The sequence below is a fragment of the Stenella coeruleoalba genome (assembly GCF_951394435.1).
Source record: "Stenella coeruleoalba genome assembly, chromosome: 15".
Lineage (NCBI taxonomy): Eukaryota > Metazoa > Chordata > Mammalia > Artiodactyla > Delphinidae > Stenella > Stenella coeruleoalba.
In genome coordinates this window covers 73,235,225-73,260,752 of record NC_137161.1, presented here as the reverse complement: position 1 = coordinate 73,260,752, position 25,528 = coordinate 73,235,225, and the positions used below count along the sequence as shown (strand labels likewise).

The window sequence follows — 25,528 nt, the reverse complement described above, 5'->3', positions numbered from 1 at the left end:
AGAGCACAGGCTCAGTAGTTGTGGCGCATGAGCTTAGTTGCTCCGCAGCATGTGGGATCTTCCCGGACCAGGGATCGAACCCGTGTGTCCTGTATTGTCAGGTGGATTCTCAACAACTGCGCCACCAGGGAAGCCCCAACAATAGGTTTTTATATGTGCCCATGTATTTACCTTTAACAGGGATCTTTATGTCTATATCTGGCTACAAGTTACTGTCTCGTGTCCTTTCATTTCAACCTGAAGGAATCCCTGTAGCATTTCTTGTAGGACAGGTCTAGTGGTAATGTGTGGGAGAGTGGTATGGGGGGGAGGGGGAATCGGATGAAGGTATTCAAAAGATACAAACATCCAGCTATAAGACAAATAAGTACTAGAGATGTAACATACAACATGATAAATATAATTAACACTGCTGTATATGATATACAAAAGTTAACAGAGGAAATCCTGAGTTCTCATCACAAGGAAAAAAATGTTTTTTTATTCAATTTTGTATCTATATGAGATGATGGATGTTCACTAAATTTACTGTGGTCCTCATTTCATGAAGTATTAAGTCAAATCATTTCACTGTACACCTTATACAGTGCTGTACATCAACTATATACCAATAAAACTGGAAGAAAAAAGATATATCAGGGTAACCAAAGAGTCTGAATTCATGAGGGAAAGAATTCTAGCTAATAAGTGTGGAAGAAAGGATTGAATTAGAAAATTACCATTTCACAGCCCCTAATGAGATAATAGCAGATGAACAAAACAGCAAATAAAGCAATGAACTATGGTTGAAACTATTAGATAAAAGCTTAATGTGGAACTATACAATTGCAGGGGCAGGCTGTCACCACCTGAGCCTACTGATCACTGAAACTGGGACCATGAGCTATTGCGGGTCTCCTGGTGTGATACCAACACACATCACCTCCTAGCCTCTAGAGCCAACCTCCATTTACACAATATGGGAGAGAGAGGAAGAAGTTAAATGACACGACAAGGAAACAGAAAAATCCACAAAGTGGGGCATTTTACAGGACAACTGACCCAGTTTTTGCAGCAAGTCATGACAGGAAAAAATGAAAAGGGCAGGGGCCCACCCTAGATTATAAGAGACTTAAACACCATACAAGAAAATTTCATGTGTAGATTCTGTATGTATTCTGAGTTGTATGTTTTCTATTGTCTTTCAGACAATCAGAGAAATTTGATTCTGGACTGGGTTTTAGATGATAACAGGGCCAAGTTGACTTTGTCAAGTATGCAAATGGCATTGAGGTTATGGAAAAAAGTCTAGTTTTTTAGAGCTGTATATTGAGATATACAGGAGTAAAATGACATAAGGTCTGCAGCAGAGCAAAACAGAAAGGGGTAAAGCAAACCTGACAGGATCTTGATAATTGTTGAATCCATGTGATGGGATACGGGAGTTCTTTGTTCTATTTTCACTTCTGAGAAGGTCTGAATATTTTCATAACAAATTCTAAAGAGAGTTTTTAAAAGAGATGATGTGTGGGAGGGTGGTAGAGGGATAAATATTAGCTTCTCTTTCCCAGTAGCAGGTGTAAGACACGTGGGTGGAAGAGAAAATCCTCTCTGCGTTTTATTAAAAACTCTCTTTTGGGATTTGCTCATTTAAGGAACTAACAAAATTGCCCTCAGAGCGTGGTATGTAGGCCACGCCCCACCAGGGATACTTCAGAGAGCAGGAAAAAAACTCAAATTGGCAACTTGGTCACAGACAGAAACTCAGCAAGATCAAATACCTGAAAAGGACTTTTTTTTAAAGTATTGAATTATTTTCGATCTATTAAAAAGAAAATCCCCGAGGGGATAGATGCAATTTTCCTGGGAAGAGAATTATCTGCGCTAGTTAAACCAAACCAAAACAAAGGCATTCTTCGCAATAACTCCCTGAGAGCAGCGTTTACGGAGACAGTAATTAGGTAATTAGACCGGGTAGTCACCGCAGAGCCTCGGGTGCCGCAGGGTGTTAATGACTCCTGCTCAGCTGTGCAGCTGCCCTCGGCGAGGAGGTAGGTCTGGACTTTTCTGAGCGTAGGCCACTCGGCCTGATTCCTCTCGCCTTTGCAGCTCTCGGGGAGCATCCTTCCCCCAACGCCCGCGGGGCTGGGCGCACCCGGGGCTGGCGGGTGGGACGCTGGGCTCGCGCTGGTTCCCCCGCGCGGCCGCTCCCAACTCTCGGCCCTCACCCCAAAACTGCCGGCGCATCAAGCTACCACAATTTTAGCGTCCCCTGGCCGCAGGGCTTGGGCACCTGCTGATAATCCGAAATTGCACGCGGTTCCCGGCCTTGCACCAGGCAGGGTGACTTTCCCTTCTTAATCGCTCGCTCGCTTAATACAGTTAATTCGTACCCCTTATCAAACACGTGGACTGTGGAAAGGAAAAAAGAACTAATGTGTGTATGTCCCTACCAGCCAGAAATACTTTTAGCATTCCACCGCATTTCCTTTCACTCCAGACATGTTTTAAATATATATTACTGGGATACCAGAGATATTACTTCAGAAGCTCATTTTTCACTTTGCATCATTTATTGAGCACTTACTCCTGTCATCAAATAGCCTAACAAAATGTTCAATGCTGATAAAAGTCCGCCGGAGTAATGCACAGCTCCCTGACACTTGATACTTGGATAATTTCCCATTTTTGACCGACATAAACAAGTGTTTGGTCTAATTTTGCCAAATACCCTTCTCGCTCAGGCGGCGCACAGGCCGGGATGGAGGAAAGGATCATGGTTCCAGGTGCCAGATCGCAGAGGCCTAGCGCTGAGTACCTTCCCGGTCCTGTGACGTCAGCCCTAGGCCCCGCCCCCTTCGGCGGAGCCAATCGAAGCGCTGGGGGGGGGCCTCCACAAACTTGCGCGCACGGGCGCGCTAGCGGCAGACCCTGAGGCTAGGCGCGATGGACTTGGCGTTTCCTGGTGTCCAGGGTCAGGCCCAGCTGCCGCCACCCGAAGCGTGGCCGCTGGTTGGCTCCAAGGAGGAGCTCTATGACTGTCTGGATTACTACTACCTGCGCGACTTCCCGGCCTGCGGGGCCGGGCGCAGCAAGGGCCGGACGCGGCGCGAGCGGGAACTGCGCACCAACTGGCGGGTGCCCGGCGGCCACGAGCGCAAGATCGCGCAGAAGCTCAACGGCCAGCGCAAGCGTCGCCAGCGCCAGCTGCAGCCCCGGCCGCGCACCCGTCTCGCCTGAGTGCTGGTGCGTGCGGGCCCGCGCGAGCGCCCTGGTAACGCTCCGGTCCGCCCCCTGCGACTCGAACGGGGCACAGTCGCCCCCTCCTGAGGCTGCCCCGCGTAGCGAGTCATTAGCTGGGCTCCCTAAACTCCCAGCCTGTCTCCCGGCGGCAGTTAAAATTCTACCTTTTGGAATTTTTTAGTTGGATAGAAGGGGCTAGGAAACGCAGAAAACATCTTTCTAAAAATACAAGTAAGGGATTTACTTCCAGTGTTTATGCACGGACTAAAGAGAATTGATTTTTGTTTTTGTCTGGTTTTCAACAGGATACCCATACCCAAAGGACCTGATAAAAGTATTTTCTCTGACTCCAGCTATAACTCCGGTCCTAAGGGGAACAGTCCATGTTGGTCAACAGAACTTCTTTTCGACATCGCTTAAGTTCAGTATCTTTTCCTCACTAATTGTTAAGTAACATCCAAGTGGGTATGCCTGTTTAGGGTTTTTAATTAAAAGAGCAGCAAGAATGGCATTTTAACTCTGCTGGTGTTTTTTTTAAGTTGCTGTGGTAACTTGTTTCAAGTACACAAATATTTGAGTTCTTATCTGCAAAGAAGACGTCACAAAGACGAATGTGGGCAGAACAAAGATAGGAATTCTCTGCGCTTTGACCCCACAGCAATCCTTTGAAGCGAATGCTAGCTCCATTTTACGGACGGGATTCTGAGGCACAGAACTCAAGTAACTTTCCAGAGGTCATACAGCTAATTAGAAAACCTGGCATAACAGATACTCAAAAACATTCACTCTTCCCAGCATCACAGTTTTCCTCAACTGTAGACATCCTTCTGTGGTTCAGAACCACCCACAAACTCCATGTCCAAGAACTAGGGTTATAGTTTAAAAATTATGCAGAGTATGGCAGGGTCCCTCTTCTTTCTCTTCACTCTGCATTCAGTCAGGTCTCTGCGCCCAGCGGTGAGTCCTTTGTTGGGGGAGAAGGGTGGTGTTCTGGAAGGAGCAACTTGAATTTTAATCCTAGCTATGGGTGTTCATCAATCTGGCATTCAGCAAACTTCTGAGTGGTAGCTACTTTCAAGTTCCACCATGCTTCAGGTTTTGCATTTGTAAAATGGGAATAATATTGGGTTACCTCGCCAAACAGGATTATAGATAAAATAAATAAAATGTGACACCCTTAAGGGCTTGGCACATAACCGGTGCTCAATAAATAGTAATTATTATTATTATTTTTTTTGCGGTACGCGGGCCTCTCACTGTTGTGGCCTCTCCCGTTGCGGAGCACAGGCTCCGGACACGCAGGCTCAGCGGCCATGGCTCACGGGCCCAGCCGCTCCGTGGCATGTGGGATCTTCCCGGACCGGGGCACGAACCCGCGTCCCCTGCATTGGCAGGCGGACTCTCAACCACTGCGCCACCAGGGAAGCCCCAATGGTAATTATTTTTAAGTTTACAGAACGTGATCCCTCTTCTCCTTCCTCTCTAGTCACGAAGTCCTTTTTTTTTTTTTTTTGGGCCGCACCATGCGGCATGCAAGATCTTAGTATCCCAACCAGGGATGGAACCCTTGCCCCCTGCATTGGGAGTGCGGAGTCTTAGCCACTGGACTGCCAAGGAAGTCTTAAATTCTTTCACTCACTTCATTATTTTAAAATGTCTCCAACATTCAGGCAGTGTGGTATGGTAGGAGTCTTCACTTTGGAGTCAAACACCTGTATGGACTTGGGAAAGTTGCTTAAACTCTAAGCATCTGTTTCCTTACCTATAAAATAGGGATGATACAGTACCTATTTCAAGAGTTCTTGTGAGGCATAAATGAAATAACGCACGTAAAGCTCTCAGTGCCTGGTATACAATAGGCACTCAAATAATTAGTAATAATGTCCACATCACCACTGTCTTAGCCTTCAGGATTTTTTTCCTTACCCCTAGTCTCCCTCTGCTATATCTCAGACATGTCCAGATTAATCTTCAGAAGACCATTTTAATAATATAAAGATCCTCAGTGCTGCTCTAACCTTGCAGGCCAAAAAGCTTAGATGCCTTATATTGTGCTGCAAATCATCTATTGCATTTCTGTTTTTTTTTTTTGGCTGCATCGCGTCTTAGCTGTGGTACATGGGATCTTCATTGCGGCACATGGGATCTTTCCTTGCAGCGCGTAGGCTTCTCTCTAGTTGTGGCATGTGGGTTTTCTCTCTCTAGTTGTGCCACGCAGGCTTAGTTGCCTCGCAGCATGTGGGATCTTAGTTCCCCGAACAGGGATGGAACTCGCGTCCCCTGCGCTGAAAGGCACTGGACCACCAGGCAAGTCCCCATCTATTGGATTTTCTTAGGTTTGTTTCTCATAACTTCCAAAAACACACTGGTTCGTGACACATGTCTTCTGTCCTCTAACTTCACCATATTCAATTCTGCTCCTTCCTTTGAATCTGTGCTGTGCTACTCAGTGTGCCCTTTACAATTTTAATTTTTCTAAAACTAATTTCACCTAACTGAAAGTGGCACCAAGTGCCACTTTCTCCCAGAAGCATTCATCCACACTGAATGTCCATTCCTTTAAAATCCTTTAGAACTTCATATAAACACCACTTAACCATTTGTTTTATAGTATTCTGTACTTTCAGATCAACAGTTTAATTCATTCATTCATTCTTTTTTGTCTGATATGTGCAAGGCACTATATTCATATAACGATGTCTTAGTTATCCAAAGAAAAAACTGCATTTACAGTGTATGGACCTTAATGTCTTAAACATCTCAGTTCCTACACAATTCCTGCTGTGAAGTACAGCATACCCAGACATGAGCTATGTTAAAGCAACACTGTAAGATGTTCTAACTAGATTTTGCTCATTTTAGATACTAGAGCTTTTAAAATTTAAATATGCTCACTGTAGAAGTTATGTGTATTAGTTACTTATTGCTGTGTAACAAATTACTATCTCAGTTTCTGTGGGTCAACAATTTGGGAGTGGCTTAGCTGGATGATTCTAACTCAGGGTCTTTCAGGAGGCTGGAGAGGAATTAGGCTCCACCTTTTGAAGGGAGTGTCAAGGAATTTGAGGACATATTTTAAACCACCAATGTAGGTTTAATTATTGTGTGTTCACTGTAGACAAATTGGAAAATACAGACAAGCCAAAAAAAAAAAAAAAGGAAGGAAGAAAGAAATCACTATCCAATGAATAACATCACTACTGGGATGTATATAATTACAGCCTTTAAAATATAATAGAACTTTCTCAAAATACAAACATACTATGTGTACTACTTTGTAACCTGCTCTTTCACTTGGTGTTTTGTGAAGATAATTCTCACTTCACATATTCTTTCACATTTTAAATGGCTGCATAGCATTTCATTGTATGTATGTATTACAACTTATTTAACTAATTGTATATTGCAGGACACTTAGGTTATTTCACGTTTTCCCTATTTTATACATTTTGTTAAATCAACATCCTTATGGCTAATTTCTTTCACATTCATGACTTTCTCAAATTCTTAGACATGGAATTTCTGGAACAGAGTTTGCACAGTTTTAAAACTTCTGATATTTACCACCTAATTTCAGTAGAATTTTTATTGCAATCATCAAAAGTCCACTCAGCCAAATATCTGTATCAAATATCTGTAACAATGCCTGCAAGAGTTCGTTGTTCAAATTTTCATCACTGTAATTGCATTTGTTGAGGATGACTGTGATCACTACAGAATAAGTTGGTATATAAATTTTACTAAAGTGTGAACTTCGGCACACCTAACCCACCAAACTGCAAATGATAGGTAGCAGAATTCTATTTATTTTCAATTCCCACTTTTTTGCTATTCATTTTAACTTTTTACATGTTCTTTTTTTTTGAATAGAGGTAATACATTAACTGTTTCAAAATCCAAGAGATAGAAAATGTTATCAGTAAAAGTCTCACCCCGTGCCACTGCCTGAAGGCAACCAGTGTTATCAGCTAAAGATATTTTATGCATGGACACTATGGGCTTTTCTCTCCATTTCACAAACAGCACTCTATACTCAATTCTGCCCCTTGCTTTTTTTCTCTTGACAATTTACCTTGGAAATCATTTCATATCAATACACAGAAAAACTTCTTTCTTTTTTATAGCTGCATATTGTGTGAATGTGCCATATTTTTTTTTTACCTGTATTCTGCTGACAGGAATTTAGATTGTTTAATCTTTTACTATCACAAAATAACCTTGTACAAACATCTAATTTTCTCTCTTCAATTTAGGAATTAGTGACTTAGCTAAGTATGATTAAAATTGTCTCTGTTCTGGTCTGCATGCCTGTCTGTCCAAAGCTCTGCTCACTCTGAGCTCTTCTGGTGCCAGAATGTTCTTTATAAATAAAGTTCCTTTCTCCCATCTCTTTTTATGAATTATCCAAAGGCGAATACAAAGGCTTATCATTTGTAAACCTTTCATTTCTTTAAAAAGTTCTGTGAAAATAAAACTTTGTTTTTCACAAAGGTTTTTTGCATTATTTACCCCTCAGTTCCACAAACATTCTGCTGTTGCTGGAAAGGCTGTGTTAAACTCTGCTACCTCTGGTGGAAGGGGGAAATTTCTGATTGGCATCCAAGCATAAATGGAGGTTCTACCTCTGCTTTCTCTCCTCCATAAATCCCACCCCACCCCCAAGGACGGTCCCATGAAGCCCCCCATGAAATGCCACTAGTTAACTTGTCCCCTACTGCAGAGGCGCTAAAATGTACTGTTAAAAGCATTTCACACCAAGTATCACTGAAGCACAGATCCTTGGGGCCTTTGCAGTTGCCATTCCCTTTGCCAGGAATGCTCGTACCCTTGATAAACACGAGGCTTGCTTCCGCACTTCCTCAAGGACTCCATTCAAATACTTCCTCTTCAAAGACTCATGCCCTCTCCAACCCCTAACTCCCTACCACCCTTACCCTGCTTTCGCTTCATATCACCACCATCTAATTTATGTAGGTGTTTGTCTCTTGCCTCCCCGAATTTAAACCCCTTGGAGGTAGTCTTATTTCCTGCTCTATTTCCAGAACCTAGCTAGCACTTGGAGATCATTCAGAACATCTCACTTAATTATCAGTGAACGAATACCTTATCAATTACGGGCACAAATTCTATAATATATGAAAGGGGTTTGAAAATGTATGAAATACATAAATGTAAGGCATTATTACTGTCTGAATTTAACTTTTGTTGACTGGATCCACGGACAAAATACAAGTAGAACCAACTCAGCTCTGTCGATCCCTAAAGTTTTCCGTCTTATTATGTGCCCACATTGTGCCTCAAAAAATATTTACCCAAATGAGTAACTTAAGGGTGAGAACGGTTAAGTAACTGGCCCAAGGTCCAGCGACAATCACGCCAGAGCTCTGACTCACTCACTCAAGATTGGAGCTGACCTACCATGTTAATAAGGCAAACGTTTGAAGGTAGTAGCGACGGTCCTTGTGCCCTAGGAAGCAAACAGCTAGCGGTTGTGACTCGCGCTAGGCTCGGAGGACAAGGTCTGCCCGACAACCACGGCCACTTCCAATTTTCTAAACAGTCCTGGCGCCGAGCTCCTGACGTAAACCGTGCACGACAAGGCGCCGCCATGACGTCCTGCTCTTCCTGTGACCTTCAGACCCGCGGAGACGTCGGCGAAAGGAAGGCCTCTGCCTGTGCTCTGATTGGCCGCGCACTGAGTCCAGCCCCGCCTTCCAACTTCCGCTCTCGCGCGTCGCAGAAGCAGCCAGGGTTTCCTGCGAGTGTTGCGTTTGTAGACCCTGCTTCGTCCCGCGTTTAAGATGCCTCGTGGAAGCCGAAGCCGCACTTCCCGCGTCGCCCCTCCGGCCAGGTGAGGCTACCGCGAGGTTTGGGGCCCTGCCGGCGCCGTGACGCAGAGGGAGGTTGCGCTGGGCCTCGGGGCGGCTGGGCGGCGGGGGACTGGGGCGTCCGAAGGTTGGGGCGGCGTGGGCCCGCATCCGGTCGCCGTAAGCTGGTTTGGCTAGTTTTCCCGTTAGTGGCAAACTTGTTAATTTGGAATGTCCATGAATTATTACTTAAAATACTTAGAGTCCATTTTAAGTTAAAACAGGCCACTTCTAGAAGGAAATGGACATTCGTAAGTGTAATCTGGCTGAAACGTCTAAAATAGCAAGAAGAGCTTCCCTGGTGGCGCAGTGGTTAAGAATCCGCTTGCCAGTGCTGGGGACGTGGGTTCGAGCCCTGGTCCGGGAGGATCCCATGTGCCGCGGAGGTGCTGGGCCTGTGCGCCACAACTTCTGAAGCCCGCACACCACAACCACTGAAGCCCTTGTGCCTAGAGCCCATGCTCAACAACAAGAGAAGCCATCGCAATGAGAAGCCCGCGCACCACAATGCAGAGTAGCCCCCCCTCGCGGCAACTAGAGAAAGCCCACGCGCAGCAACGGAGACCCAATGCAGCCAAAAATAAGTAAATTAAATAAATAATTTTTTTTAAAAATAGCAAGAAAAAAAGTGCAAGGTAGTATAATCAGGAGAAACGATAGTATTTCAATTAAGTAAATAATCTTTGAGCGTCTTCCAGGAGCAGTGAGCATTCTAAGGGCTCGGCCCAGTAGGGGACACAGTCACTAAGGCCTCACATGTACATGACGTTTTCTAGTTGATAAAATACTTGTAAAATGTACTGCCAGTTGCACCTCCTGATAGCCTTAGAGGTAGATATTTTCATGTTTTACAGGAATAAGGAAACTGGAGACTCAGAATAAGTGACTTGTCCAAGGTCATGCCACCAATAAGTAGAGAAGCCAGGTCTTAGACCTGAGTTATCCGGTGACAAATTCAGAACATTTAGCAGAGGACCACGTTGCTTCTCTAGACTAAGGTGAATTGTGTTCAAACTGCGTGCTAGGAGCGTAGGGAAGGAGTTCACGTAATGGAAAGACGCTGCTATCCAAAGGAAGGGAAACCACAATCTAAAAATGCAGAAATCTTCTGTGTGAAAGATTTTTGGAACAACATTGGACATATTAGTGAAATTTTGAAGGCATCCAAATGTTCTACAGATGGGAAATAGTTGAAATCAGTTTAGGTATAACAGTTCAGGCAAGTCACTTCCACTTACTGGGCTTCAGTTTTCTAATCTGTAAAATGAAGGAATTGGATTAGTTTATTTCCCCAGATAGCTATCTTTCCGTGTTCATTCAATTGTTACCAGCTTAGCGAGACCTCCCTTGACTGTCTTAAAATTGCAGTATGCCACAACATGCTGCCCTCGCTCTCAATATTTTTTTCTTAACATTTATTTGATCCCCCAATAGGATGTCAGCTCCACGAAGGTAGAGGCTTTTGTCTCATTAACAGTTATATTGATTTTTATGATGTTGGAATAACTGTTCTCTAAAGATACTATAGACTTTGTGAATACATGGAAATGGTTGAAAAAAAGCAGGGAAAAAAACATTTATACTTGGTGATTACAACCGTAAAAGGTTAAAGAGAAAATGATGTAAATAGTTCAGGGAATTGTGTCCTGTAAGGTTTTCTTGTATGTATGTAGTATTTGCACTTAATAATTTAAAATGAAATCCTGAGGTTATTTTAATATACAAGGGGTTTTCGTTTGTTTGTTTGTTTATTTAAGTTGACAATTTCCTGGGACTTCCCTGATGGTCCAGTGGTTAAGATTCCTCGCTCCCAATGCAGGGGGCCTGGGTTCAGTCCCTGGTCAGGGAACTAGATCCCTCATGCCATAACTGAAGATTCCACATGCTGCAACAAAGATCCCGCGTGCAGCGACTAAGACCCGTACAGCCAAATAAATAAATATTATTTTAAAAAAAAGAATATAGCATCGACTTAATATCCTGTTGGATTTATTAAAAAAAAAAAAAAAGTTGACAATTTCCAAACTTGGTTGGGAGTGGGAACTTTATACTTTCTGTTCCTTTCTTTCACAGCCGGGCGCCTCAGATGAGAACTGCACCCAGGCCAGCGCCCGCAGCTCAGCCACCAGCAGTGGCTCCACCATCTGCTGTTGGCTCACCTGCTGCTGCTCCTCGGCAACCAGGTCTGATGGCCCAGATGGCAACCACTGCAGCCGGCGTGGCTGTGGGTTCTGCCGTCGGCCACACTCTGGGTCATGCCATCACTGGTGGCTTCAGTGGAGGAAGTAATGCTGAGCCCTCAAGGCCTGACATCACTTACCAGGTAAGATTTGGGGCAGCATTCTCTTCGGTGGTGTATTTATGAGAAAACCTAGTTAGTTGTAAGTGCCTTATGTATTGGGACTGTCTGCACCTGTGGAGAATGGTTTATCCATATTTCGCAGCAGTTGAGTTAGTACCTTACTTAGGCCAGCGTCAGAGAGTCCTGGACAAATGGTATTTCTTCTCAAGGAGTAGAATTGTGGCAGTTCAACCTGATGGACTGTCAAACAGCCACCTACCCCTCATTTTAAATATTTTGGGGGATTCCCGGGTGGTCCAGTGGTTAAGACTTGCCGCTTTCACTGTCGTGGGCCCGGGATTCAATCGCTGGTTGGGGAACTAAGACCCCAGAAGCCGTGTGGCCTGGCATAAATAAATGAATGAGTGAATGAATGAATGAATATAAATATATACATATATATATACACATATATATGTTGTGTTTGTCATGGTCACACTTAACTAATTCAGCCTCAATCTTTGTTAAGTGTTCAGAAATATTTTTGATGACTCTGTGCTCTCTCATCTCTTACCTGATATTTGCCACTGCCCTTCTTTCTGAGATATGTGAATTTTCTCCTCTAAGGAGCATGGGTGTATACTCTACTGTATTTCTAATGTACTTAAAACTCTCATCCATCTATTTTTCTGTAGTAGGCCCATTTTTTCCTCCATGAAACATCATTGAACCACTGGTGTTTAGATGCCTAGATAACCACTTAATTTGCATCTTTGTTCATGAATCTTTCTGATGACAACTGGGATTTTTGTTAAAGCTCATTTCTTTCTGCCTTTAATTTTTTTCACTGTCCACGTTATTAGATAGAAACTTTAATTTGCATCTGGTTCTAGTTCTGTTCCCCCAATTAACCTCAAAGAGTGGTTATTGCTCTTTGTTCGGGTATAAGTCTGATTTCCATTCATTCATTCATTTATTTTTGGCTGCGTTGGGTCTTCGTTGCTGTGCGTGGGCTTTCTCTAGTTGCGGCGAGTGGGGGCTCCTCTTCATTGTGTGCAGGCTTTGGGAGGGGGCTGCTCTGCTGCTCATTACAGTGGCTTCTTGTTGCAGAGCACGGGCTCTAGGCACGCGGGCTCAGTAGTTGTGGCTCACGGGCCCTAGAGTGCAGGCTCAGTAGTTGTGGCTCACAGGCTTAGTTGCTCCGCGGCATGTGGGATCTTCCCAGACCAGGGCTCAAACCCATGTACCCTGCATTGGCAGGCAGATTCTTAACCGCTGCGCCACCAGGGAAGTCCCTGATTTCCTTTCTTAACAGTCCTGAATGTTATGCCTTTGCAGGAGCCTCAGGGAACCCAGCTGGCACAGCAGCAGCAGAATGGCCCATGCCTTTTTGAGGTGAAACAGTTTTTGGAGTGTGCCCAGAACCAGGGTGACCTTAAGCTTTGTGAAGGTTTCAGTGAGGTGCTGAAACAGTGCAGACTGGCGAACGGTAGGTGATAGATACATCAATCCATGGTTGAACTTGCATCTGCTTAATTCACTGAATGGTACCCCTGGACCTTATAAAACTGTGTTTAATAAATTAAACTGACAAATTAGAGGAGATTTTGTTTAAATTACTCTAAAAATAATCTAACAAGGAGCTGGTCCAAAGTTTTCTAGTCATTATCTTAGGCTTTTACCTGCTTAAGGAAGAATCAGATTCAGTTACGTTCTGAATCTGATTCTTTCTTAGGCGGGTATAGATTAGTGTGCCAAGATCTTATTGTAGTTATTGCATAGCCTTAGTGCTGATTTCACCAAAGGCCAGGACTGAGCACAAGATCTGATAGAGCATTGTCATTCTGCACACCTCGTTTGAGAGAGATAAGTTTATTAAATCCCTCGGTGGGACTTAGAGATATAGGTTCTCTGGAATGTTGGCAGTCAACTTGTTTTTGTGTGATTTCCTCCTATCAATCTAAGAGTTCACCACCTATTAAAAATGATTATTTTCATTTTCCCGCCTGCATTTTTATTTATTTATTTATTTATTTATAGTTCTGCAGATTTTATTTAGAAACTTAGAAAGGGTTTTTGTGGATAAATCTATAGTTGATTCTCATGGAGTCACAGAGTATATTTAATATATACAGAGTCATTTTTCAGGCTTCTTATACTGAATTGGTCTAGGCCAGAGGTTGACCACCTATGGTCCCTTTACCAAAGCCATCCTGACACCTGTTTCTGTAAGTAATTTTATTGAAACACAGCCGTCTCCTATTCATTTAGGTGTTGTGTATGGCTGCTTTCCATGGCAAAGGAAGAGTTGAGCAGTTGTGACAGAGACTATATGGCCCACAAAGCGAAAAGTATTTACCTGATTGATTACAGAAAAACGTTTTAAAACCCTGGTCTGGGCTAGTGGTTCTCAAAATTCCCCACCTTCATTTATGTAGGAAATAGGGATGGGGAGAAGTTAATCCTTATAGGTGGTCGAATTGTGGAATTAAGACATTGCATGGCCAAGTTTATCAGAAGTCTTTGATGAAACTATGTCTAATACCAAAGTAACTATATTTCTGCTTCAAAGTGTAGAGTTGAAGTTTTATTGGTTGCAGCCTTAAACAGCTTATGAAAGAAACTAATAACCTTGGGCTTCACCCCTGCTTTCATAATTTGGAGGACTTTGGTTTTGTTGAGAATATGTAGCTAGTGCTCTTCTAACAAACCTTTTCTGTTTGCAGGGTTAGCTTAATCAAGAAGTTCCAGTTGAAGGCATGAAAAATCATCTCTCATGACCAGGTTGATTTAGCATTAAAAATATAATTGATAGTGAAGATATAAAGTGTGAAGCCACCAGTTAACCGCCCCTCAATCATTAGTAGCTTTTGTGCTTCAGGATTGCAGTGGAAGAGGGTATTCTCACCATATAGAAGCTCCCTGAGATGATATTGAGTTTGGGGCTAGGCGAATGTTTGTGTGGCCTCTTAAACATGCTTTTGTTTGTGAATTAATTAGAATAAAGTGATTTTATTTCCAAATGTGTCTCTTAAGTATAAGGTTATAAATCACACATGGTATACACATGGTGAACAGAATGCATTTTGCAGAAGAACACAGTTGTCTCTACATGTCTTTATGTGTATCTAGTCTGTAGTCTCTGGATATTAAAGTAGTGGCCGCCTGGAGGATCTGGCAGAGCTTCCTGAGGAGCTTTGGTAGAGAAATAGTTATGTAAGGAGTAGCTCCCTAGCAAGCGTGCTGCTCATTAAAAAGATTCCAGGTGCTACAGGCCTTTGGAGCCAATGTGCAGTAAACTGAGCAGTAATGAAACTAAAATACTAACTGTTGTAATCAGGTGAATGATACAGGAAATGTGGGAGCAGACCCATTACATGTGTGGGCTCCCTGTGGCCAGGTCAGCACTACACGTCATTGTTAACCTAGATTATCCAATTTATTGGTTGGAGATGAAAATTCATTCTCTTAATATAGGCAGTTTCCCTGCAGATGTTTTTATTCTACTTAAGGCATTGTAGCTTTCTCTTCCTGAAAGACTCAAGTTGCCCTCTCCAAGCTGTCTTAAGTCCATGTTGGACTCAATTTGGGGGGCATCATTTTTTTTTTTAAATGAACCCAGCTCCATCCCTCACAAAGAGCTCAAAATTTCATTTACTTCTGGGAGTTGACCTCCAGTCTCCATTATGCTCTGCAGTTTTCCTACTTTCAAATATACCTTTCAGAGTTTCCATTATCTGATTTTTTTTTTCCTCTCTGTTACTGCAAGGTAAGTGAAGTGCTGTTGAGTAAGTGAATTATTCAGTTGTTACCTCGTTCTCAGCGGTGTTCTTAGAGTGCTCCATTCTGTACCTAATCATTCACTTCCTGAAAGAGGCCAAGACTACCTTGTTCAAGGACCTAAATGACCACAGACAATTCACTACTGGCCAGTCCCCCAGCATATTCCCTCCTGGGTTCATCATTGGGCTCTTGCCCATTTTCCTAAAGGCTGAGTTCATAGTGTTAACGCCCCTTATGTCCAAGGCATGATGCTCTATGGTGGGTACCGAAATATGGTTGAATCACTGAATCAAAGGAAAATGAACCACTGACAATAAAATGCAAGAGTCTGGCTGACCTGGCCTGCCTCTGGTGGGAGCCGTGGCTACACAGAGAAGGTCACAGGGAATAATCCACCAGGTGTATTGGCCTTTTGCCCTAAAGTCAGAAGGGATTTTTGTCATGTATTGAAAGTGTAAGCCAGCAGGCGTCTGCAGCTTAGAATCGGGGAAAAAGGCTTATTGACAGTAAGTAAAAGGAGAATTCAGTGTTTTCATCTTTGGAACCAGATGTTGCATCTCGATAAGCTGGAGGCCTGTAAGGATAGGGACAAAGTCATTTACCAACTCCTATATAACAGTTCAGCAAAGTATTTCCCCAGAGCGGAAGAGATGGCGAGTGTGATACAATGGAAAGAGCACGTGAGCCTACATCTGAGGTTCACCTAGGCCCTCCTACTCACCTCATCGAGCAAGTCACATTCTCTCTAAAGTTGGCTTAATACCAGAGTTTTGGGGGCCCAATGAAAGTGCATATGAAGTGCATTGTAAAATGCTCGTTAAATGGGTTTTTGTGGGCTCAGCACCTGTATGAAGCAGTGTATTACCCCTTTCTTCGTTTGGTATATTAGAAGAACCAGGGGTTTGAAGAACAGGTAGCTTTAGAATGAGGGTGAGCATTTAAAAAGTGTCTGCTTGTGTGCCAGCATGTTGCATACATTATTTCCAGCTCTGTCAGCCTCTTAAGCTAGACTCACACCGATGAGGCCCCTCACCCAAACAGCCTAAAGCCACACACGGTTAGAGCCCATGTGCTTTTCCTGGCACATGGAACTCCTCTCATTCATTAGAAACTGCAGGCTGAAGTTAAGGATGCAATGGAGGCAGATCAGAGATGGAGCCTCCCTAGCCTTTGAGGTCTGCATTGGGTCAGGCAGCCACGCAAACTGTAGCTGAGCGGGTCCCTGTAGCAGCCAGGGCTGCAGGGTGGGCACACCAGTGTGCTGGGGTGTCTCCAGGGCTCTGCTCTCAGCACACACAGGAATGGCTCCCAGAGAAGCCAGCGTGTTCCCAGCAAGCTGGCTTTATCTCCTCTAAGCCTGGAGGTTGAGTGAGCGCCACAGGGAAGATGGGTCACCTTGTGCTGTCCTGCCTGCTCCCAGGCCACCGGAGCTTCCCTCACCCTCCACCAGAGGTCACCCCTGCGGAGCCTCGGCCCCGACTCGTGCACTGTCACGCTGGGCCTTGCAGCTGGGATTTATTTTTGGCACATCAGCCTTCCGTCCTCAAGTAGCAAAGCCTGAAGGAAGAGCAGCAAGATATCCTGTTCTGGCCACAAGCGTCGGCTCGGGACACGCTTCAGCCCTCTGTTGTCCCCTGTCCCCAGGGGGCTCCTGGACCTTTGGGATTCCTGTCACGTTTATTCCAGGGCCTGCGAGGACATAGAGGTGAGTAGCTGTGTGGGGAGCGGGAGAGGCTGTGGCATAGGGAAGACAGAACCCCCCACGTCCCTTAGACCCACCTCTCCCTGCTTCTGAAGGTACGTGGGCCCAGAGGCATGGCAGCACTGATTCTCTAAGTTTCAGGGAGGGATGTCATGTTCCAAAAAGGACCAGGCTACCTACTCCTGTTTGGGGACCCTTTCCAAAGGCATCTTGGTAAGGCATGGGGAATGCAGGCAGGGGCAGTGGACAGAGGCGTGAAGTTGGCCCCAGGTTAGGCCTAGAGTAAGGGGATGAGGCAAGATAGACCTCCGCCACCCACCCCAGGAGAGGGAGTGTTGCTGGGGCTCAGTGGGGCCGGTTGTGCCAGGGAACGGACCCCGACGGGACGGCATCCTGGGCTGGGTCCACATACACCATCTGCGCGGGGAGGGCTGCAGGAAGGGAGAGACCTTTCCTTACCCAGCTTTGGGAGGTGGGGGGAGGAGGGAGAACAGATGCCCCTCGTGGGAACTTTAAGCGGCTTACCAGGAATTGGGCTCGTTTTTATGGAGAACAGATACTCCAGTGCTCAGCTGGGGTTGCTGATGGGGGTGGAGCAGAGACAGCTCCAGAGCCTGCTGCTGGCAGAGGAGACTTGTTATTCTAATCCTTCCTCTGGTAACCAGGCACCCAGCAGTGGGGACACCAGCCTTCCTGGAACAGCCAGCCTGTCCTGAGGCAGCCAGGGCTGCTGCTTGGCTGGTCAGCAAATGGGCCTCTTTGACAGGCCAGACCTTCTTGGACCCAGAAAGGGTGGTGGAAATGGGACCAGAGGCATCTTTGGCCCTGCTGAGAGGCAGCTCGTGCCCATTTTCTATCTGTCCCTCTTCCTGTTGGTACAGCATTTTCTCCATTCCTCAAATCCTCCGTGTGAGGTAGGAGTTCGTACCCAGTGGCCTCTGTGTTCCTGAAGTAAAGCCGGCCAGCTCCTCTAGGTCTAGGCCTGAGTGTCCTGGCTCCGTTCTGCCCCACACTGCAGCAGGACCACTCAGGGCTCATTGGCCATCGTTAGGTAGGACACAGGGCATTCTGAGGACATGGCCATCCTGCTGGCAGGAACCTGGACCAAAGGGACACCTCCAGCCATTGACATATCTACGGAGCAGCACCTGTGACACACCTGCACTGGGCACAGTGGGGAGGGATGGTTGGGATGATCTAGAGATGATCACGGTGGGAAAGAGATGAGAGAACAAGTGATACCAGAGGCTGGGACCAGGACTCACTCATCAAACTCTGCTTCCCTCAGAGCACCTGGCACAGTACTTCTCAGAGTATGAAAGGAAGAAAGGAAGGAGGAAGGAAGGAGGGAGGGAGGGAGGGAGGACGGAAGGAAGGAAGGGTGAAGGAGGGACAGTGATCACAAAAACTAAGGGCAGAATGGGTGAAGAAGCAGCAATGGGAAGCACAGCAAGGCTGTCGCAGAAGGAGGGGTGTTTTCTGGGTAGGACAGTTACAAGTGGGGGAGATAAGGAGAGGTTATGGGAGCAGCATATTTGAAAATGAAACCATGAAGCTTCTCACCTTTTCCAGAAGTGCAGAGAGCAGGCCGAGGAAAAGCAGGACCAGCCACGTCGCCTCAAAGAGGAAAGGAAAGAGCACTTTAATTTGTCCTTTGCAGAGTTTCTCGGTGGTGCTTTCTAAACTCAAGCGTGTGCTGGCCCTGTCAGAACTAACCTTGCAGCCTGGTGGCCCGATTCCTGCCTCGAGCCTGGGCTTGGGCCTGGCTGCCCATCTGTTGCTCCTACCGGGGAGCAACAACTAACAACGAGAACATGCGGGGAGCCACATGGTCACCTGGGGTCACGGGAGCTTACAGCCAGTGGGGAGAAGCAAGTTGGGCTCTTTGCAAAGCTTTTTTAAAAATTCATAAATATTTATTTTGAATATTCACAAGAGGCCAGACCGATGCCAGGAAATACACAGACGAGGGAGAGGGACTTCCCTGGCAGTCCAGCGGTTAAGACTCCGCACTTCCAGTGCAGGGGGCACGGGTTCGATCCCTGGTTCTGCTGGGTGCCTGGTTACCAGAGGAAGGAACTAAGATCCCACATGCTGTGCAGTGCAGCCAAAAAAAAAAAAAAAGGGAGAAATGGTTTCAGCCCTCAAAGAGCACACCCCCCAGGTCAGGAAGGCTGACTGCTTCTTTCTGTTCCCCTCTTTAAGGAGCTGAACATGACCCAGTACAAGACACTGCCAGACTCCCGTTCCGCACAGAGCTTCTATGAGAACTACGAGACCAAGGAGATCCTGGGCAGGTAAAGCCCAGACCTTCCCCATGAAGTTCTGTCCTGGGCTCCGGCCGGCACTGCGGGCGGGATCAATCTCTGCTTGACCCTGAGCACTGACCCCATTTCCATCCTGAAAGCACTGTCCACTTGGAGAAACTCTCAGTTCGGGGTCCTGCCCTCCTGCAGCAGGATGGAGGAAGCGGGTATAAGAGCACCCAGATTAGAGACCTCTCCCAGCCAAGAGCTCCCCCAGCTTGGGGCCAGGGTCAGGAATCAGGTGTCAGAGAGAAGCGTATGGCCCTGAGGGGGTACAGCTTCTTCCTCCGTGCCGAGAAAGAGCACTGAACTAGGAGCTAGGAGGCCCCAGAGCAGGCTTCTTCCTCTTGGACTCCAGGCAAATCGCCCTCTCTGTGCCTTCTTCATCTTACCATCCCCCAAAGCTCACAGGGAGTTGGGGGACAAGGCAGGACATATCTGCTGCAGCCTGGATCTGGGCCTCCCCCTGGGGTGAGGGGCCCCGGGGATGATCTGTCCTCTGCACCCCCAGGGGAGTGAGCAGCGTTGTCAGGCGCTGCATCCACAAGCCCACATCCCAGGAGTACGCTGTGAAGATCATCGACGTCACGGGTGGGGGTAGCTTTAGCCCCGAGGAGGTGCAGGAGCTGCGAGAGGCCACGCAGAAGGAGGTGGACATCCTGCGCAAGGTCTCAGGACACCCCAACATCAGTGAGTGATGGCCCCGAGCCGCGGCGCGGTGCCCTGCCATGGGTGTGCTCTGATAACCCAAGCCGGGGAGTGTGGCCCCAGTGCAGGGAGCCAGAAGCACCAGAGTGTCTCCTGCACCCCGAGGCCCTGAAAGCCTAGTGCCCAGAGGCTTGAGGCTCCCGGCTCCACCCTCACTGCTCTCGGGAGTCAGCTCTAAGCCCCCTTCCAGCCCCACAGAAGGGGTGACAGGCAGGGCCGGGTGCAGGTGCGGGAATGGGAGTGTGAAGTCCCTGGGTGCCCCCTCCCCTGGTGCGCCTCCTTTGAACACCATCGCGATACCCCTTCCAGCTTCTGAGTCCGGCCACAGCGGCCTTAGTTCCCTTGCCCCCGCCCTCCACTGCCCCCGCCTGGGTTCCTCTGTTGCCTGAGACGAGCGAGCCATTTCCATTTCAGTACAGCTGAAGGACACTTATGAGACCAACACTTTCTTCTTCTTGGTGTTTGATCTGTAAGTACCCAGGCCTGGGGCCTATTGGAGAGGCTTCTATTGTAGTCCCCCACCCAGGGCTTCCTGGAGACGAGCAGCCAGCCCCTTACACTGTGGATGCCAAATAAGGTCATAGACGCTTTAGGCAGACCAGCTCCTGGAGTCAGGCTGCCAGGTTTTAAATCCTGGGTCCGTCACTTATGGGCTGGATGATTTCTGTCAGTATCAGCTTTCCCATCGGTATTGCAGGAGTAATAATGGCACAGTGACTGGCACAATGTAAATGTTAATAAATATGAACTACCATGATGATGACCATGGTGGTCATCCAATACTTATTCTAGACCTTGAGGATACGCAGTCCTACTTCATGCACTAATTTTCACAGGGCGTGAACAGAAAGCAAGTCATAAAACACACACAGAGTTATACATATACACATATATGTAAAGCTGAGTGGGGGTCAGAGGGAGTGGGCAGGGAATGCTCTCCAGGAGGTGACCTGAGCAGAGACCTGGATGAAGGAGACCTCTAGCAGAGGGAACAGCCAGAGCAGGGGCCCTGCTGGGTGGGCTTGGCATGTTTGAGGCTTGGCAAGCAAGTCAGGATGGGGGGGAGCAAGCCTGTGGCGATGGCAGGATGCAAGGTCGGTCAGTACCAAAAAGCAGATTATGCAGGCATTTGGGAGGTAAGAATTTTGGAGGGCTGAGAGCAGGAGGGTGATGTGATCTGACTGACTTTTATAAAGGATCCCACTGACTGTAAGGGGCAAGGGTGGAAAGGAGGAAGCCAGCGATATGGGGGCAAGAGGCCCACCAGGGAGACAGGTGGTAGAGATTGTATTTGGGATGTGGTTCAAAGATTGACATCATCGTCGTTGTCATCAGCAGGAGCATCAGCAGCAACGTGTCACTATTCCCCTGCTTGTGCACCAACAGGGCTATTGAGATGAGCTCCTTGTCACAGGGCCCTCTGCCCCCAGGGACCAGTGGGCCTTTTAGCTGGGAGAGCTTCTGTTTTCCCAGGAAAGGAAAAACGATACTGTCCATCTCACCAGGCTCCAAGCATCAAATTCGAACAACACAAAGTGCTCTGTGAACCGTGCACTCAGACTTCTTACCATTGTTACTGGAAAAGGTTCCCAAGGAAGGGAACTCTCCAGCTCCCATGCCCTCGCTCCATTGGAGTCCTCACTAAAGAACACACACCTCTGTTGCACGAATCACTGTTGGAGAGCTGTCTTGACTTCTCCATACATAACTGCTAATTTAGGGACTAGCTTTGAGAAAATTATTCAAGGAGATTTTGTGTTGCTGGAACACTTCATTTTGTAGCCATACCGAACACGTGCAGTGTTAAGTTTTTCTTGGAGACACAGTTTAACTTGGCCTGTGTGTACAGTTCAACCACCAGCTCCAGGAAGGCAGGAGCCTGCTGATGGACCTTGCCGGGGTCCCAGTGTTGACTGGTAAATCTTTTTGCTGCTGCTGCTATTAGTGAGTTCTCCTAGCGTGTTTAAAATGGAATTAAAGTGATCAAAACTGGAGGCACACACTGCCTTTTGGGGACACAGTACCAATCGTGTATGAAACAAGGCTCACTTCTGTAATTTCTGGGTTGCTCCTCAAACAGAACTCAACTCCCCGCCCCACCAGTTAAGTTCAAGGATTTTCTTGCCTCCCTCAGATACTGGCCAGAATTCTTCCCTTGGGCCCTGCTTTTCCTGGAGGGGCAGGCAGGATGCACCTTTCCTATTTAACCAAAGGAGACTTTCCTAGGACCCCTCCAGACTCGCCCAGCTCGAGCTGTCTCAACTCGGTTCGGTGGCACTGTCCCGTAGAGCCCTTGGGGGCAGCTCAAATGTCTCTAACCTTTGAAGAAGTTGCTTGGGGAAGCTATTTTTAATGCTGCCCCAAATTGCCCTTCAGGGTATAACTAGATGATTCTAGCAGAAACCTCTTTCTAGATCATCCCAAGTGAGAAAATGGAACCGCAATTCTTAATCCTGAGAAATCCTAAAATAGGTAAAACTGCTCTTCCATCACTACTGTTGCTTCTCTTTGTTCCTGGGAAAAATCAGGATACTCCTGTCCTTCTGATCTGGGTCTGGGGCCTTGTGCCAGTGGCTCAAGTTCCCTCCCCCCTCCCAACCCTGATTTTGACCCTGTTGGACCCCAGTCCATGCTGTCACTCCCACACATGGGGGGACCTTCGCACGGGTGCCATCCCCCAGCCCCCAGTCTCCCTTGTTCTTCTTTCAACCTTCCGAGACAGCCTCTCCACTCACTTCCCTAGCTCCTCCCCACAGACCTTGGTCCTTTGTGGGGAGCAGCCCACTTTGCCCCTGGAAGTGTTAGGGTGGGTAACAGTTTTCTGGGAGCAGGGTAAGGAGGGGGTAGCCTTGGGGCACATCCAGCTACAAACCCTCTGTCCCCACAGGATGAAGAGAGGGGAGCTCTTCGATTACCTCACTGAGAAGGTCACCCTGAGTGAGAAGGAAACCAGGTGAGGGTCCACTTGCCCCTCTCCCTACTTCTGGCCTGAGTCCCTGGCTTAGGCGCTGAGGTCTTGGAGGAGGCGTGGCATGCACCCGTCTGGGTCGGCAGTGTGCTCCGCTGGCTTTGGTGGCCTCCTTTCCTCCTTGACTCAGCCAGGGTAGGCCTGGCCTGTCTTGAGTCCTCCCTCACTCGCAGTCCAGCTGGCTTACGGGCTTTGGTGTCCCTGCCTGTTACCTGACCCTGCAGAGTAGCAGATGAAAGTAACCTGTTCCTGTCCCACCCCAGAAAGATCATGAGAACCCTGCTGGAGGTGATCTTCACCTTGCACAAACTCAACATCGTGCATCGGGATCTGAAACCTGAGAACATCCTCCTGGATGATGACATGAATATCAAGCTCACAGACTTTGGCTTTTCCTGCCAGCTGAAGCCAGGAGAGAAGCTGCGAGGTCCGGTAACATGGCCTTGGCCCATGTCAGGGGCTCAGGCTCTCTCCTCAGCTCTCCTAGGAACAGAGGTTGCCTGGGTTTCCCCCACAAAGTAAAAATCCTACCATTTCAGGGCTGGGTGTTTCTTCCCCGGACTGGGCTGAGCCAGGTTCCCACTGCCTGCATTCCAGGCCAGGATAGCTAGAAGTGACCAGGCCAGTGACGGTGCCCCATCGGGTGGCCACAGGACCCAGCACCCTGGCCCTGCCCTTGGCCCTGGGCCAGGCCCGTGTTCAGAGAGTCCCAGCCCAGCCACCACTTCAGTTCCTTCTCCATTGTCTCTTTGGGCTTTCCTCTTCCAAGTGCCTCTGCTGACCTCTTCCGATGGAAACTGTCCCTGCAGAGGTCTGCGGGACCCCCAGTTACCTGGCCCCTGAGATCATCGAGTGCTCCATGGATGATGCCCACCCTGGCTATGGGAAGGAGGTGGACATGTGAGTGTGTTGGGGGGAGGGAGGTGACCTGTAAGGACAGGGATGCCCCCATGGCTGGGAGCCCCTGGCTGGGGAGGAGGGCACGGTGGGAGCTACAGCTGGCCCGCCTGCCTTCCTCCCCGCTGCCCGCTGCCAGGTGGAGCACGGGGGTCATCATGTACACGCTGCTGGCCGGCTCCCCACCCTTCTGGCACCGCAAGCAGATGCTGATGTTGAGGATGATCATGAGTGGCAACTACCAGTTTGGCTCACCAGAATGGGATGATTACTCGGACACTGTGAAGGACTTGGTGAGAGGAAAGGCCTCCTGGCTCGGGGTTCAGGCGAGGGGCACGTACAGTGGGGAGAGGGGAGTGTACCGTGCATGCCACGGGTTGGAGGCCCTGCCAGGAGGGACCCCCCCATAGACGTCTTCTGTTCTGTCTCGTTCTCTCAGGTCTCCCGCTTCTTGGTGGTGAGTCCCAAAGGCCGCTGTTCGGCAGAAGAGGCCTTAGCGCATCCCTTCTTCCAGCAGTACAAGGTGGAGGAAGTGCGTCACTTCAGCCCCCGGGGGAAGTTCAAGGTACTTAAGCTCGCCTGCCACTCAGGGCCCCGGGGTAGGTGCCACAGGCCCCTGAAGTCGAAGCTCCAGGTGCCCTTCTTGGGGACTCCTTACGCCCACGGGGTTTCCAGAGCACCCGCCCTTCTCCTCCCGCCCAGCCCTGTGATGGTTGCAGCTCGACTTCTGGCTTCTGGCTCCGACAGCCTTAAGCCCTGCGCCTGCTGTTCGGGTGGGAATGGGGGTAACGGGGGCGGGGGGAGGGCAGGCGGGAACGCTAGGACAGGCCCAGCGGAAACCACACAAGCCTTCGTGGCAAACAAGCTCAGGGCCTGCCGTCACGGACCGGACCGGCAAGGAAACAGGCCGCGGGGCGGGTCCAGCTCTCAGGCCAGGCCCTCCGCAGGTGATCGCCCTGACGGTGCTGGCTTCCGTGCGGATCTACTACCAGTACCGCCGGGTGAAGCCCGTGACCCGGGAGATCGTGATCCGAGACCCCTATGCCCTCCGGCCCCTGCGGCGACTCATCGACGCCTACGCTTTCCGGCTCTATGGCCACTGGGTAAAGAAGGGGCAGCAGCAGAACCGGGCAGCGCTCTTCGAGAACACACCCAAGGCTGTGCTCCTCTCCCTGGCTGAGGAGGTCTACTGACGGGCAGGCCGGCAGGCCAGGTGGGACGGGGGTCAGGCCGGGAGGAGAAGCCACCGATATGGAGGGCACAGGAGTGAGAGCGGGTGCAGGCCTCTGTCCAGAGGGGCACTTGGCCCCAGCCACTCTCCCCTCTTGGAGGCGTCACGCGGTGGTCAGTGCAGTTGGAGCCAGGCCCACGGAGTGGGTGGTCCAGAACCCACTGTGGTCCAGAACCAGAAGCACCCTGCCTCTCCACAGCCCAGCTATACCACCATGTCCGCTTGTCCTCACGGGAGGCCCACAGTTACTGACACTCGGTGCACCGCCTTTAGGGTCCCAGGGTGAGGATGAAAGAGAACAGTCTGAGAATCGCAATCACAGGAGCTTTTACTGACCTCACAAAGTCCAGTGACAGCACGGGAGCAGGTTCTTCTCTGGGGCCATGTTTTTAGAGGCACAGGGCAGCCCTTATATAATGAATAATAGAAAGGAAAGCTTCTGCTGTTTGTCTTTGTGGAGTATTATTCACTCTGTGCCTCCCGTGATACACAGTTGCGCCTGGTAAATCCGTCGTTCTCCTAGACCCTTTTAAGACTGACAGTGTGCTTTAAAGAGCCCACAG

At 48.2% G+C, this 25,528-nt stretch overlaps 3 protein-coding genes across 5 annotated transcripts; all 3 read left to right on the top strand.

The window, feature by feature from the left end:
* The first annotated feature begins 2,427 nt into the window (after window positions 1–2,427).
* NUPR2 (nuclear protein 2, transcriptional regulator) lies at window positions 2,428–5,619 on the top strand. Of its 2 annotated transcripts, none has more exons than XM_079945612.1 (2): window positions 2,428–3,225; window positions 3,528–5,619. In XM_079945612.1, the coding sequence occupies exon 1, from the start codon at window positions 2,926–2,928 to the stop codon at window positions 3,217–3,219; it is 294 nt and encodes a 97-aa protein (XP_079801738.1). In that variant the 5' UTR covers window positions 2,428–2,925; the 3' UTR covers window positions 3,220–3,225; window positions 3,528–5,619. The 2 variants fall into 2 exon arrangements, with proteins under 2 accessions (XP_079801738.1, XP_079801739.1); XM_079945613.1 differs by having other exon boundaries at window positions 2,428–3,253.
* Window positions 5,620–8,921: 3,302 nt separating this feature from the next.
* On the top strand, window positions 8,922–14,393 carry CHCHD2 (coiled-coil-helix-coiled-coil-helix domain containing 2). The gene is made up of 4 exons (XM_079899052.1): window positions 8,922–9,073; window positions 11,163–11,412; window positions 12,709–12,859; window positions 14,097–14,393. The coding sequence occupies exons 1-4, from the start codon at window positions 9,024–9,026 to the stop codon at window positions 14,105–14,107; spliced, it is 462 nt and encodes a 153-aa protein (XP_079755178.1). The 5' UTR covers window positions 8,922–9,023; the 3' UTR covers window positions 14,108–14,393.
* A 95-nt stretch (window positions 14,394–14,488) lies between these two features.
* Window positions 14,489–24,955, top strand: PHKG1 (phosphorylase kinase catalytic subunit gamma 1). 2 transcript variants are annotated; one of them, XM_079899048.1, is made up of 10 exons: window positions 14,489–16,858; window positions 19,061–19,152; window positions 19,673–19,829; window positions 20,289–20,338; window positions 22,757–22,822; window positions 23,101–23,264; window positions 23,647–23,737; window positions 23,874–24,027; window positions 24,174–24,299; window positions 24,682–24,955. In XM_079899048.1, the coding sequence occupies exons 2-10, from the start codon at window positions 19,070–19,072 to the stop codon at window positions 24,925–24,927; spliced, it is 1,137 nt and encodes a 378-aa protein (XP_079755174.1). In that variant the 5' UTR covers window positions 14,489–16,858; window positions 19,061–19,069; the 3' UTR covers window positions 24,928–24,955. The 2 variants fall into 2 exon arrangements, with proteins under 2 accessions (XP_079755174.1, XP_079755173.1); XM_079899047.1 differs by having other exon boundaries at window positions 19,673–19,851; window positions 20,284–20,338.
* The last annotated feature ends 573 nt before the right edge of the window (window positions 24,956–25,528 follow it).

Coding starts and splice junctions, on each gene's coding strand:
- NUPR2 (XM_079945612.1), top strand. CDS start 2,926: ATGGACTTGGCGTTTCCTGGTGTCCAGGGTCAGGCCCAGCTGCCGCCA.
- PHKG1 (XM_079899047.1), top strand. CDS start 19,070: ATGACCCAGTACAAGACACTGCCAGACTCCCGTTCCGCACAGAGCTTC. Junction 23,738..23,873: donor TATGGGAAGGAGGTGGACAT/GTGAGTGTGTTG, acceptor GCCCGCTGCCAG/GTGGAGCACGGGGGTCATCA. Junction 24,300..24,681: donor GCCCCCGGGGGAAGTTCAAG/GTACTTAAGCTC, acceptor GGCCCTCCGCAG/GTGATCGCCCTGACGGTGCT.
- CHCHD2 (XM_079899052.1), top strand. CDS start 9,024: ATGCCTCGTGGAAGCCGAAGCCGCACTTCCCGCGTCGCCCCTCCGGCC. Junction 9,074..11,162: donor CGCGTCGCCCCTCCGGCCAG/GTGAGGCTACCG, acceptor TTTCTTTCACAG/CCGGGCGCCTCAGATGAGAA. Junction 11,413..12,708: donor GGCCTGACATCACTTACCAG/GTAAGATTTGGG, acceptor ATGCCTTTGCAG/GAGCCTCAGGGAACCCAGCT.